Source organism: Podarcis gaigeae (genome assembly GCF_964106915.1).
Source record: "Podarcis gaigeae genome assembly, chromosome: 10".
In the NCBI taxonomy this organism is placed as follows: domain Eukaryota; kingdom Metazoa; phylum Chordata; class Lepidosauria; order Squamata; family Lacertidae; genus Podarcis; species Podarcis gaigeae.
In genome coordinates this window covers 34,068,368-34,081,121 of record NC_139686.1, presented here as the reverse complement: position 1 = coordinate 34,081,121, position 12,754 = coordinate 34,068,368, and the positions used below count along the sequence as shown (strand labels likewise).

Here is a 12,754-nt window from a genome sequence, read left to right as displayed (position 1 = left end):
GGTTCAATCCCCTAGCTGTATATTCCTGCATTGTAGGGGGTTGGACTAGATGATGCTCAGGGTACCCTCTATGAGCATTGCTATCTTGGTATTACACTAATATTCGCACATGCAGCATACACAATGTCTCTAGGCTCAGCACAGTGCTTCATGATGAATGTCCAAAAGGTCCTTTTAAAAGAAATTTTAACTGCATGGCCACCATGTAATGTGATCATAGGTAAACAGCAAAGTATCCCCTTTATCAGAATTACTTATTTACACTGGTGCTATTGTGAGGGGAAAGGGTTAAATAGTCCCTCCCTGCTCTCTTTGAGGGAGAGAAGAGCAAAAGAGATATAAAGGCAGAGCCTTTGGGCAAAGGAAGGGTTAAAGTTATACAATTAGTTCCTAGAAAGGACAGACAAACAATAGAGAAGGAAATGTTTCCACACAGTCTGGAAAAATGGCCCTAGACAGACCATAATCCGACTTGATTAGCCAGGAAATGGATTACTTTACACCTGGAGAAAGTGCACACTTGTTCCCTTAAATGAAAAAGTTCATTTTCTGAGGTATGAACAAAACAAGACAGCAGAAGCTGAACAGGAGAAGACTATTTTGTGTACTGTATTAGATTGTGCAGCTGCCTGTAAACAAGTGAATAAGCAAAGCCAGGCTCCTCCTCAGTAAATGCCCCATGTGTAAACAGGCTTGAACTAGAGAATTTCTCATTTCCTATTGGCATTTTAAGACATTTTGTCTATCATTCGGAGAGCTGTTTGTGCAGGACTGTCGTGTGACTCAAAAAGTGACCCATGGAAGTCTCGCGTGACCCAGTCCGCTGACCTGCTGAAGAATCAAGATGGTACACAACATGCATTGGGCAGGACATGACAAAGAAGTGGTAATTTCCACCTACCAAACACTTGGGTGGAGGAAGAGGTCCAAGCCTCGCTGCTAGGCTTAAGCGTTCAGGTAGGCCAGGAGGCCTCAGGCCTACAGGGCACTTACAAAGCTGCACACCCCTAGGCAAGTTTACTCAGAAGTAATTCCCACTGAATTCCGTGGTTATTACTCCCAAGGAAGTGGGGTTAGAATTGCAACCTAATTCTGTAGTGTTTTACTGCCTATCTCTCAGATGTGAGACTTGAACGCGAGATTTCCAAGACAAGAGTCACAATTTGTCACTTTGGGGGTGGGGGGTATTAGACAAATATAAATATGAAGTGACAATTATCATCTTTAGTTGTAATTTGACCTCTGTTCAGTCTCTGTTTTCAGCAATACTGTGATGGTTTTATTTATGTTTTCAGAAGGTTAAGACTAGTGTTAAAAATGCATCACTGAAGTCATAGGTGCCAATTCCCTGGGTGCCTGAGCACCCACAAAATTCCCCATGAAGGGGCTGGGCACCCACAAATTTCATTGCCAGTGCCATGCATGCTGCCCAGGCACCCACAGTTGTAGGGCCAAGCTGGTACTCCTGACTGAAGCTGTGAAATCTGAAAGGTCTCTGCTTTCTTTCAGTACCTGCAACTCCACTTTGTAATGGATCCATACAATAATTGTCTCATGCAAGTTGAAACGTAGCAATATGGTTTTTAATTGCTATCCCAGAAGACGTATATCCTACCCAGGATTTGCTCCCTCTAGTTTTTATAAAGTTCCAGTACTTCAAGTCTGTTTAGATAGTTCAGCAAAGAAAGAACTGTTAATGAGTAATCATTGTCCAAGACAGCGCTGAGCCAATGAAAAGAGGACTAAACCTAAAGTCAGCCTGTTATCGTTGAAGCCTTCTGCAAAAGTGAGAAAAGCAACACAAAAATGTTCTTGCTTTGAAAAGCATTAGGATTCTGAGCTGAATGCAGAACTACTGAGTGCACTGTGTCTCTACTGCTAGAGTTCAGGAAGACACCAAGTGTAAGCTACTACTTTTAGTTGTTAATTTTAGTGGATAATGTTTTGGGGATAAGTGCATCATTTCTCTGATATGTTACATACAACTGTTTGTGACTCTTCTCCGTTTTTATTGCTTTATTGATTTTCATCGATAGTTTGTTTTTGTTACTATTATTTATTATTTTATTTATATCTTGCCTTTCTCTCAATTTGGGTTCAAGTTGGCTTGGAACATTTGAAAACACTGTTATAAAAGTGTGTAAATTTTGTTGTGTTTTATTGGTATTGAACCCAGTTTGGGGATTATTTTCTATTTAAAACTGAGCATGAAATTTTATAATTAAATAAATTCATCATATCATATTTTTTTTAACAAGTGCGGGAATTTGTGTGCTTCATAAAGAGTTAAAAAAAACAAATAATCAAGCTTAGGCTGCAGTCCTAAGCCCACCTACCAAGGAGTAAGCGCCATTGAATTTAATAGCGCTTCTAACTAAACATTGTTAGGATTGTGCTGTTAGTTTCTATAATATGGTGTCTCATAATAAGCAGTCTTTTCAGAAGTTAGTACTTTGGTGAGACTGAATGTAGCAAGGTGAGGAAAAAGAAATCACTGGTGAGTGAGCATAGCATTTCCTGGAACCTCACTTTTATCATTTCAGCCCATGTCAGTCGTAGTGATCAAGTGTTATTTCCCCATTGTCAGAATAAAGCATGGAGAAATATTGACTAAATAAGTATTACAATGGAAATTAAAAGTTTACAAATACCAAACTTTCTGACTGGCTTATCATAATTACTTTTTCAATTACAGTTAAAGATAACAAGCATGTAGGTGCATGCTTCCTATCTCTTTTATAACAGTCAGTAAAATGTACTGATTTACCAAAGTACCCTTTTTTCCTAAAAACTATGGCGGAATAATGTATTATTAATATTACTGTGGCATCTAAATTTCCCAGCCAATAATCTGATGTTACTGACATGTACTATACACTATGCACACCCGATTAAATTCTGTTTCTAGTTATTTATTTATAAAAGTATTTATATACTGTCGTATCATAAAAACATCAGGGAAATATACAATGATAAAACATAAAACACCTTTAAAACAATGCAAAATAAGCATTAAAGTGACTGGCTAATTAAGAATTTCAGCAAGCATTACAGTTACTGGCAAAGCTGGATTGAGTTCTCATTCCTGTAATCCTTCCATAAAATATAAATCACTAAACATCAGTGACTCCAATGAAAATTATACTTTTAATAGAATTGGGGACTGAATGACTTGATTAAATTCTAATTATTTTGTCTTTTGTTTTTTCTTTAATAAGAAGCTTTAAGTTTAGGTTTAAATTAATCACACCCTTTTACTTCCTCTGAATATTCATAATATTTCAGATGCAGAAATCTCTAGGCCATCACTGATCCCAGCAGCAATCAACCTGGTCTGCTAGCTGGATAGCTCCAGTCCACTTGCACCTTGACATATACAGTAGTTGACATTCAGCAAAAGGACAGGTGTAATTGGGTGTAGAAATAGTCTGAGAGACCCAATCTCTTCTTTACAGCTTTATCTTTTGGTTAACATTATTGATACATACTGAGAACTTATCCTCTCTTCAGGGTTTGGACCAATATATTTTGTTGCCTCAGGTGGAGCAGGTAATGGTGCTCCAAATTGTAGTACATAGTACCCAAGGCCTGGCAAACATCTCAAAAGCCCCCCCCCCCCCGTGCCAGACAGTAAAAATATAATAATATATTAAATAACAATTTGCAGCTCTTTAATGATGCCCAAAATCAGCTGCCAGAAACCAGCTGCTCATCATAAAATGGTTGTTCCTGTTCTCTTCTGTGAGGTGTCATGCCATGACCTACTCCTTCTGTAGGAAAATAGAAGATTTCTCTCATATTCCAGTACATAACTCCACAGGGTAGAATCCTAGCATATTTTCATAGGTGTTGGACAGGAAGCTACTGTAGTATGTTGTGCTGGGACATCTAAGGGAATTGTACGATGGTGCTTCTCATAAATTTAATCTGACAGTTTGTTTTCCAGCCATAAGAGGTCCCATTTGTATGTAGTACATGTGACATTCAACAAACATATTTGATGTTTTAAAATAAATTGTTTATTTTATCCATGCATGGATAACCTCAACTGTATTTTAATTAGGGAGCCTGATGTTTCATTAAGAGCACCTCCCCCCTAATCCTAGCGAGTGACTCATTCTACTTTTTCTCCTATCTAGCATAAACAACTCACTGATTACGATTAACAGCTGGAATTCCCAACATGTTGACAATTATCACGATAATTATATTGTGAAACATACAACAGAGCAAGGGAAAATATACAATCCTGGTCTGGTTCATGTACTACAGCAACTATTAGGTTAGAGTATTGCCCCATGTCTCTCTCTCTCTCTCTCTCTCTCTCTCTCTCTCTCTCTCTCTCTCTCTTGTCCATGGATTTACATATGTAAAAATAGTTCAGATGCATCATGGGAATGTGTGACCATTTCAAGTTCATAGTGGCCTTTCTTGGTGTGCCAGCTCAAAAAAAAAATTCTGCTCTGCTCACATGGATAACAATTAAGAAACAGGCCTCTCCACATGGAAATAATCACACATTACTCCCTCCAGACAACTGCATCTGTGGAGACGCTCTGCATTGAATGTTTCTGAAAATTTGGACAGGCCCTTTAAAATGACCACTGTTGCAAGCAGATGTAGCATTTTGTTTTTCTTTGTGTTTTTAAGGTTTCCTTCAACACTCAGCTTAATTTGCTGCAACTCAGCCTATTCAAGAGTCTATGGCATCAGAGATGAACCTAATTGGGCATCCCCACCTACCTTCAGCAGATGGATTTTCTCTTTCCGAAGCTCCTCATTTATTTGGTAAATAAAAATATATATTACAAGCAAAATGCTAATTCAGTCCATAGAATGGAGTAACGCTGACATTTTCTGATAAACTCCTTTGAGCTACATGTGGTTTTTTTTGTTCAAAGTACTCAGTTTTGCTAATCTCTTACAATACATTTTTGTGTTATGATTTGGAACACAACTGTGAAAAAATTATAAATGGCATAATGAAATCAGAATATAATGGGGAAGAAAGGACTGTAGATCACCCACAGAGTGCATAATCTGCATGCAAAAGCTCCTAGGTCAGGGGTCTGCAACCCGCGGCTCCGGAGCCGCATGTGGCTCTTTTACACCTTTGCCGCGGCTCCGGGGCGGATACTAGCGAGGGGAGGAGGCGCATTGTGCGCCCTGACACTCCCCACTGTGACGGGCGCTGTACTGGCTGTGACGTCGCATGGGGGCGGTGCGTGCGTTAGTCACGCACTGTCCCGACGTCACCTTCCCACCCGCTGTCAGATCGCGGCTCTGGAGATATATTTGTTTTAAATGTCGCAATGGTTTTGCGGCTCCCAGTTTTTTTTCTTCTTCGGAAATGGGTCCAAGTGGCTCTTTTTGTCTTAAAGGTTGCAGACCCCTGTCCTAGGTTGATTCCCCAGCATCTCAAGGTAAGGCTAAGAAACACTCCTGTCAAACACTGAAGAGGCTCAGTATACAGAGTTCTGATCTGGATGGTCAGCTGTGATATATCTGTTGCTGTTGTTGCTAATAAAGCAAATCTAACAATTGAAAGCAAAAGAGAAAGTCCTATACTCATAAGTACTGTATAAGACTTCTAGAGGGGCAGCTGTTTAATTTGTTGCAGCAACAATGATTACTGTATGTCTTATAGCAGGATGCATTTGACAAGTGGACTGTAGGTGACAAACACTTGTGCCACACTAAATGTGTTAGTCATTAAGGTGCTACAAGATTTCCATTGCATTACTACAGGAGAAAGACAATGATCAAATATATTTTCATTAAATGCTTTGGATTTTTTCCAACACCTTGATCATAACTTGTTTTGTGTTCCTATGAAGGTCTTGCAATGCCTCCCTCCCCATCATTATATTTAAGAGCCATATGCAATATGAGTGTGTTCCCCTACAAACCCTGTGGCAAACCTGGGATTTTAATGAGCAGCTGCTGGATTTTATCAGAATACATATTGCTAAATTTGTGCATTGTTTTGCTGTTTTGTTTTTACTTTCAGAAGCGTTGTTTCTTCCTGGCACAAATATTACAGAAGGCTTTTTAATTTATAAAGGAGCAACAAAATGTAACAGTGCTACTAACTTTATAATGTAAAATTATTTTAGGCTCTTCTCCCACTGCCTCCTAAGACACTTAATGTTTCCTTCACCATCACCTCTTCCTGCAGGTCCTTTGTACTTCTATTGTGTGTGAAAGTAACTTTGAAACATTTCTATGAGTAAAGCACTTTAATGATGATGATGATAGTGTAAGGCAGCTGCCTCAGATAGAGTAGATTAAGCCGCCTTCTTCAAGTAACAAAGCTTGAGTGCCATTAAAAGGCAGGAAACTGAAAGCTCTGTAATTTTATTACTATATTTGTAATGGGGGGGGTGGCAATTAGAATTTTATACTCCATACATCAGGCTTCCCCAAACTCGGCCTGCCAGCTGTTTTGGGACTACAATTCCCATACTCCCTGACCACTGGTCCTGTTACTGTAGCTAGTGATGATGGGAGTTGTAGTCCCAAAACAGCTGGAGGGCCAAGTTTGGGGATGCCTGCCATACATATTGGGCTGGCCTTAGCAAGGACATGATAAGCATTGCCTCACCATGGTCATATTCTACGAATGACTGGCTTTACATGTGGTACAAACTGAGGCCAATGCTTGTCTGTCTTCTCTGAAATGAAGCAAAACTGTAGGTTTAGCAAGTTTTCTATTTAGCAAGTAATATTACTTCCCACCAGTGTGAACAGTGTGCTGACACTTGGAGAGCTCCTGAAAATCTACAATATTCTTGGCTCTACAGAGAGGGGTGAGAAAGATTGAATCCTTTTGTTCGTTGTGTTGAGAGAGAGAGAGAAATGCAATTTCTCAAAGGTCAAAAATGATTAAACAAGAAGAAGATCATAAGGCGGGTTAGCTAACTGCTTCTTATCAAGCTGCTTCTGGCAGAAAATTCAACATCTGGCTTTTGCTTTTTTATATAGCAGAGATAATAAACAGGTTTAAAAGTGACAGCAAGATCAAAGGCATAAAAAATCAACAATTAAATTACAGTTAAATGTTGAAAATAAAATGACTTGTGAGAAAAGGGTTGAATTCCCACCAATTCCCAAGTAGCCAGGAGCAGCAGGCTACCTAGGCATGATCTCATAACATACCAGTGCTCATACTCTGGCTCAACAATCTTTGTGTAGGGGAGAAGAGTACCATTCCATATTATCTGACTTGCAATTTGAAATGTGCTTAAAACATTATCTGTCTGAGATATGTATTTCCTTCCTTTCCCACCATTTTTAGGTCTTTAACATGGTTTACAAACATGTTTGAATGAAACATTATTTCCAGTCTCCACAGGGATGTGCTGCCAGCTGTAGATCTTCCACCCTAGAAAAAAGGGGCAAATTCCTCACCCTAGACCTGATTTCTTCTTTGATTCTGGGTGTTTTGGTTCTGACGATGGGATAAAGAGCAATCCCTATCTGGAAGCAATCCCCCAACATTCCCTCTACACTAAATAAAGGACTAGAAGATTAGTTATAGTCCGTTAGTTATTTTTGGCAGAATCCTTACAGGTATGCATTGTGTGTGTGTGTGTGTGTGTGTGTGTGTGTGTGTGTGTGTGTGTGTAGGGGGGGGATCTGATGGCATTGCCCTCCTTCCTCCCTGCTGTCAGTGGCAGTTTCAGCTGCCCTGGCCTCAGTGGTGGGGATAAAGAGCTGACAAAGGCTTGCCATTGTGAATTATACAATACCTGACAGCTGTTTCAGTGAGACAGGTGCTGCATAAAGTAATGCAACATATCATAATTTTTTTTAAAAATCCACTAAGTGAATCTGAATGGTTGTACAAGTTAATGGGATTATCCACACTCTTTTTGATGTTCTGAGATCAACTTTTCCAGATTTTAACAAATTATGCTGGAAATGTTATATAGCAATTTTCTCAGACTTTTTCAAACTGGCTCCTCGTAACAAAGTTAATCAGTAAACTATATAACCTCTGGCCTAGTGTTTCCTTGGCTGGTCTTAGAGGAAGTTTTTATTTTCACTTGTCCGTAAAGTATTGGGAAATTAAGGAAGCGGGAGAGAGCCATACTGGATGAAGGAACTAGATTTGTCTTTTAAATGGTCATATTAACAGCCCCTCAAGGTAGGATGCTTTTCTAGCTGACTTTGTGGTTCTAAATACTGTACTAGATAACATCGTTTTTGCTATACATAAATCAGTATCTAGAAACTGACCTTTGTTACCTGAAGCACCCAACATTTTAGAAATTCTACAGCATCTGCTTTGCTTAGAAATATATCAGGTTCGATCCCTGTCATCTCTAGGTAGGAATGGGGGGCGGGCACTTGTCAGATTTCCTAGAGAGCAGCTGTCTGTCATTGTAGATAAGACTGAGGTGGGAAGACCAAGAGTCTGACTCTGTATAACTAAGTTTCCCTGCACTGTTGCTTTCAGGAAGCTGATATCTTTATGTCATGTAACGAAACTAACTCACTTGCACAGCACATTATGCTTTAGTTTGTTACGTACTTTCCTTGCCCTGCATGTTATTTCCTCATATAGGTTATTTTGGTTTCTTTTGCTCTGTTCTTTTGATAGAGTACCATGAATGAATTTATATATGCTAGCAGTTCTCCGTGTGGAAAACATATAAAGCAAAAGTACATACTAGAGAGCTCCTGTAATTAGGTGAAACTAATCTGTGTTGAATTATTATGAATATGCACCCTTGCTTAAGAATGCAAGAAGTCTGTTGTAGGATTAGTTCAGCATTCCTTTAATTAACACCAGGAACTAGCAGCATTTGCTAGCTAGATTTTGGCCTGTGGATCATATGTAAAGCATACTCTGCCTTTGCCCCTACCATAGAACCTTTTTCTTTTTTCTTTTTGCTTGTGTATACAGAGGATGTGTAAGTGGAATGTATTTATTTCCTGACAATTTTCCGCTCCATAATTTGTATTTATTTTAAAATATTTATATCCCACTTTGTTATCTAGAAGGACCCCAAGGTATTGAGAAAGTATGATATTTTTGTTTATATGTCAGAATGCTGTAGCTTTGGCTCCTAGTGAGTCTACACTGGTCGGTTATAACATTAAAAATTCATTATAAAAATGTGACACCAGAGAGCGCTGCAGAGCAGCGATCTGTTGGCAATAGGAAATTATACTGAGAACTATCTAATGTTTTTAATAGGCTTTAAAAGTGTTTTTACAGATCAGTGTAGATCCAGCCTATCTTAAGAATCAGGTGGAAAAGCCAAAGTCTTAACAGAAAAGAAACCTTTATTATAGCTTAGAACTTGGCTAATTGAGAGAGACATCCAGGAAGTACAGGAAATGGATTGCTTAAAGATACACTCAGACACCATTCGTTTAAAGCACATTCCTCCTCAAAGAATAATGGGAATTGTAGTTTCCTCCTACATAACTACACCCTTAACAGGCTACAGTTCCCAGGATTCCTTTGGGGATGGGATGTGCTTTAAATGTGTTGATTGTACACAGCCATGGACCCATTCATGGAAGGTGTTTATCTCATTCACATTGACTGAACATCAATACAGGTTGAGGAGGAAGCAGCAAAAGAATAAAAATAAATTATAATGAACATAATGCGATTTATGGGTTTCTTTTAGGGAATAGAGCTATTGAAGTAAGTTCCTTATAAAAGAAAATGTTCTTTTGTGTTGTTTTCTAGGTTTACTTCCCGAGGCAATGACTTCCCCAGTGCAAGATTCCGATGTGTCACCCTATTCACAGTACAACACTGTGCACTTTTCTCCAGTGCAGCCTCCCGTTTCTTCGCCACCTTATTACTCCAGCTTTGGCTTCTATCCCCAACAGCCTGAAGAATGGTATTCGCCTGTAATGTATGAGTTCAGAAAACTACCCTCCGATAACTTTCCCCTAAAGGAGCCAGACCTCGAGGGAATGCCTGTAGCCAAGAAGACTCGAATGGGTCCTTCAGGGGGGAGAACGAAAGGAGAGGAGTTGTGCGTGGTCTGTGGTGACAAGGCCTCTGGGTACCATTATAATGCCCTGACTTGTGAAGGATGCAAAGGTGGGATGAACAAAATTACTGCAAGTAGAACAAGATAGGTTATTTTTGTGTGACCATGTAATTGGCCAGAAGTAGTTTAATTGGTCTGAATAGGAAGTTCTGTTTGCTTTTATTGATCAGAAGAAGAGTTTGTGAATGAAGGCAGGGACTATGTGGTGGAGCCGTTTGTTATTTAGCAAAGGATTAGCAAGCGAGGCAAGGACTGACTGCACATTGAAGTGAATGCACCCTATGGCAAGTTAGGCTGGCTGAAAGCTTCCCTTTCCTCAGTGCAGACATTTTGATTTTGTAATCACTTGGATTTCTAATGCATTCCCTTGCCAATGTTGGTGGAGTTCCTTGCCTGGAATGGCCGCCCCAATAATGTCAGTGAAGTGAGTGGACTGGCCTGTCCATTCCTTTGTTCACAGAGATCTATGTGTGCGCAGAGCATCACTTCTTGAGGTAGCTCTTAGTAATCTATTACAAATGGAATTGCATGTGACACAATATTCCTAACTGAGAGACAAATTTGCACATGGTTCCTAGGAGATTTAGGGGAGCCTTGCTTAATAAACCAAACGATAAAGTACAGTGGTTAGCAGGACTTTTTTCAGTGTGGTACTGTATCTTATAAACTTCTAGTGGGACACTATTACATATCTGAAATAAATTGGTGTATAAATGCTAATTGCACTTGCATCACCAAATGTTTTCAGTAAGACAGATATTCTGTGGGCTTTGTATTTTATTTCTCACCTCAATAGAATGTAAGATACTTCTTTATCCAATCAACTCTTAATAAAATCAACCTGTTTGCTGCTAATAATAATGTCTGCAGGTACCATTTTTGCATTGATGATGATTTTTTGATAAAACATGGATTTAAAAAATCTGTTTGATAAAAAAGCAGATTATGATTTATTTTAAAAGTAGGAAAATGTTTTCAACAGGCATTGAAGAACTCAGCTTTAAATCTAACCTTTCCCTTCCTTAATCTCCGTATGGAAATGTACTAAACTCTAGGGAATTATGAAATAGCAACTATGTGGCTCTGAGTGAAAGCACCACATAATTTGCATTTCAAAAGTGGTCAGTGTCAGTCAAATATATTTCAATGGAGACTACACAAGACATTTTAGATGCAACGTCAAATGGACAGTGAAGTGCAAGGTTTTTGTTTTGTTTCTTTTTAAATAAAAGAAGCAGTTTTATTATTCTGCAATAAAAATGGTGGCTGGTTACTGAGAGGCATATCTAAGCTGGGAATTATAAACTAGATATACTTTAGAGGTGGTATATTTCTGTTTTACAAAGGAGTGATATCCAGTGTTGTGTGAGTCGACTTCTTATGCAACAGGACTTCCCCTTGCCCCCCCACCAACTGCTCTGGAAAGTCCCCCAACCATTGGGACACATGGTGTGTTTGTGTGTGAAAAGGATGGAGCGGAAACTGAAATCCTTTTGTGCACACAGAAGACAATGCACTTCTAATAATAGTAGGCACCAAATTGCCTACTTGGGAGAAAGAACACTGAACTTACTGATCCCTTTTATAAACACATTCCAGATTTCTAGGCTTTTACATATATTTCTGTTGCACACACATCATGATCCAGGCCTCCAGGTACTTGGATAATGGGAATATAAGATCAGCTACATCTCTTTATCATAAGGGACAGAAATAAATATCCATGAAAGCAGAACATATGTTCTACTGGGTTACAAGGTATTTGCGTTACTGAAGAGTTGATACTAATAAATTCATTCTTTTAAAACAGAAACTAGTTTCATATTGAGATCTTATTTTGCATGTATCGTTCTTTCCCTAGGCTTCTTCAGAAGAAGTATCACCAAAAATGCTATATACAAGTGCAAAAATGGAGGGAACTGTGAGATGGACATGTATATGAGGAGAAAGTGTCAGAAGTGCCGTCTTCAGAAGTGCAAGGAAGTAGGAATGCTGGCGGAGTGTATGTATAAATATATTTGCATTGCATAATCAATGTCCCTTGATTCAATTGTGTCTCCTCTGAGTGTGAGTAAGCTTGGGCCTCACCCTGTGTAGTTTGCATTCACATTTTGTAGGAAAGGGTGTGGAAAGGGTAGTAAAACCCAAAATAGTCTTCAGGTTATAGTTGCATCTCAGGGACCTCAAAGAGTGCAATAAAAACAATTTGGCAAACTGGGAAAGCCAAATCTATGTGATTTATTTAGTGAAGTGAACAATTCCATTCAGTCTTTTCTAAAAATGGGACAGTTGAACATAAGCCCAAGTCAGATCATTGGCCCATTTAACTCAGCACTGCTGACCCTGGATGACAGCAGTGCTCCAGGATTTCAGACTTCCCTATCTGCAGATGCCAGGTACTCTACTGGTGAGCTACAGTCTCTCTTCAAAGGGGACTGCATATATGAGAAGTAAAACTGAGTAATATGGTAGCAATATCTAAATAATATAGAAAACAGTGACAGAAGCCAGCATTTATTGTGGAGCATATCACAGAAGCTTCCTTAAGTGAGCATAGCACATCATGCGGCCTGAAAAGGGACATAGGTACTGACAGCTGCACGTAAGGAAAATGGATAGTATAATAGGAAATAGCAGGATTGGCTGAAATACTTTGAACTGTAGTCAACTTCTTGGCATCTGTCTGTCTCAGAGGACAATGGAGGAGTGTGCCTTCAGGGGTAAACCTGCTG

At 39.2% G+C, this 12,754-nt stretch overlaps 1 protein-coding gene across 7 annotated transcripts in view; it reads left to right on the top strand.

Moving 5' to 3' along the window:
- Positions 1 to 397: 397 nt before the first annotated feature.
- Positions 398 to 12,754, top strand: part of NR1H4 (nuclear receptor subfamily 1 group H member 4) — a 33,420-nt gene continuing 21,063 nt past the window's right edge. The window contains exons 1-5 of one of the 7 annotated variants that reach the window (XM_083698701.1): positions 398 to 957; positions 1,510 to 1,902; positions 4,651 to 4,788; positions 9,710 to 10,072; positions 11,884 to 12,024. In XM_083698701.1, coding sequence (XP_083554827.1) covers positions 4,704 to 4,788; positions 9,710 to 10,072; positions 11,884 to 12,024 — 589 coding nt within the window. In that variant the 5' untranslated portion in view covers positions 398 to 957; positions 1,510 to 1,902; positions 4,651 to 4,703. Of the gene's footprint in view, positions 958 to 1,509; positions 1,903 to 4,139; positions 4,283 to 4,650; positions 4,789 to 7,297; positions 7,573 to 8,055; positions 8,150 to 9,709; positions 10,073 to 11,883; positions 12,025 to 12,754 lie in introns of those variants that run through there. The other 6 variants (XM_083698704.1, XM_083698702.1, XM_083698706.1 and 3 more) reach the window with 6 other exon arrangements.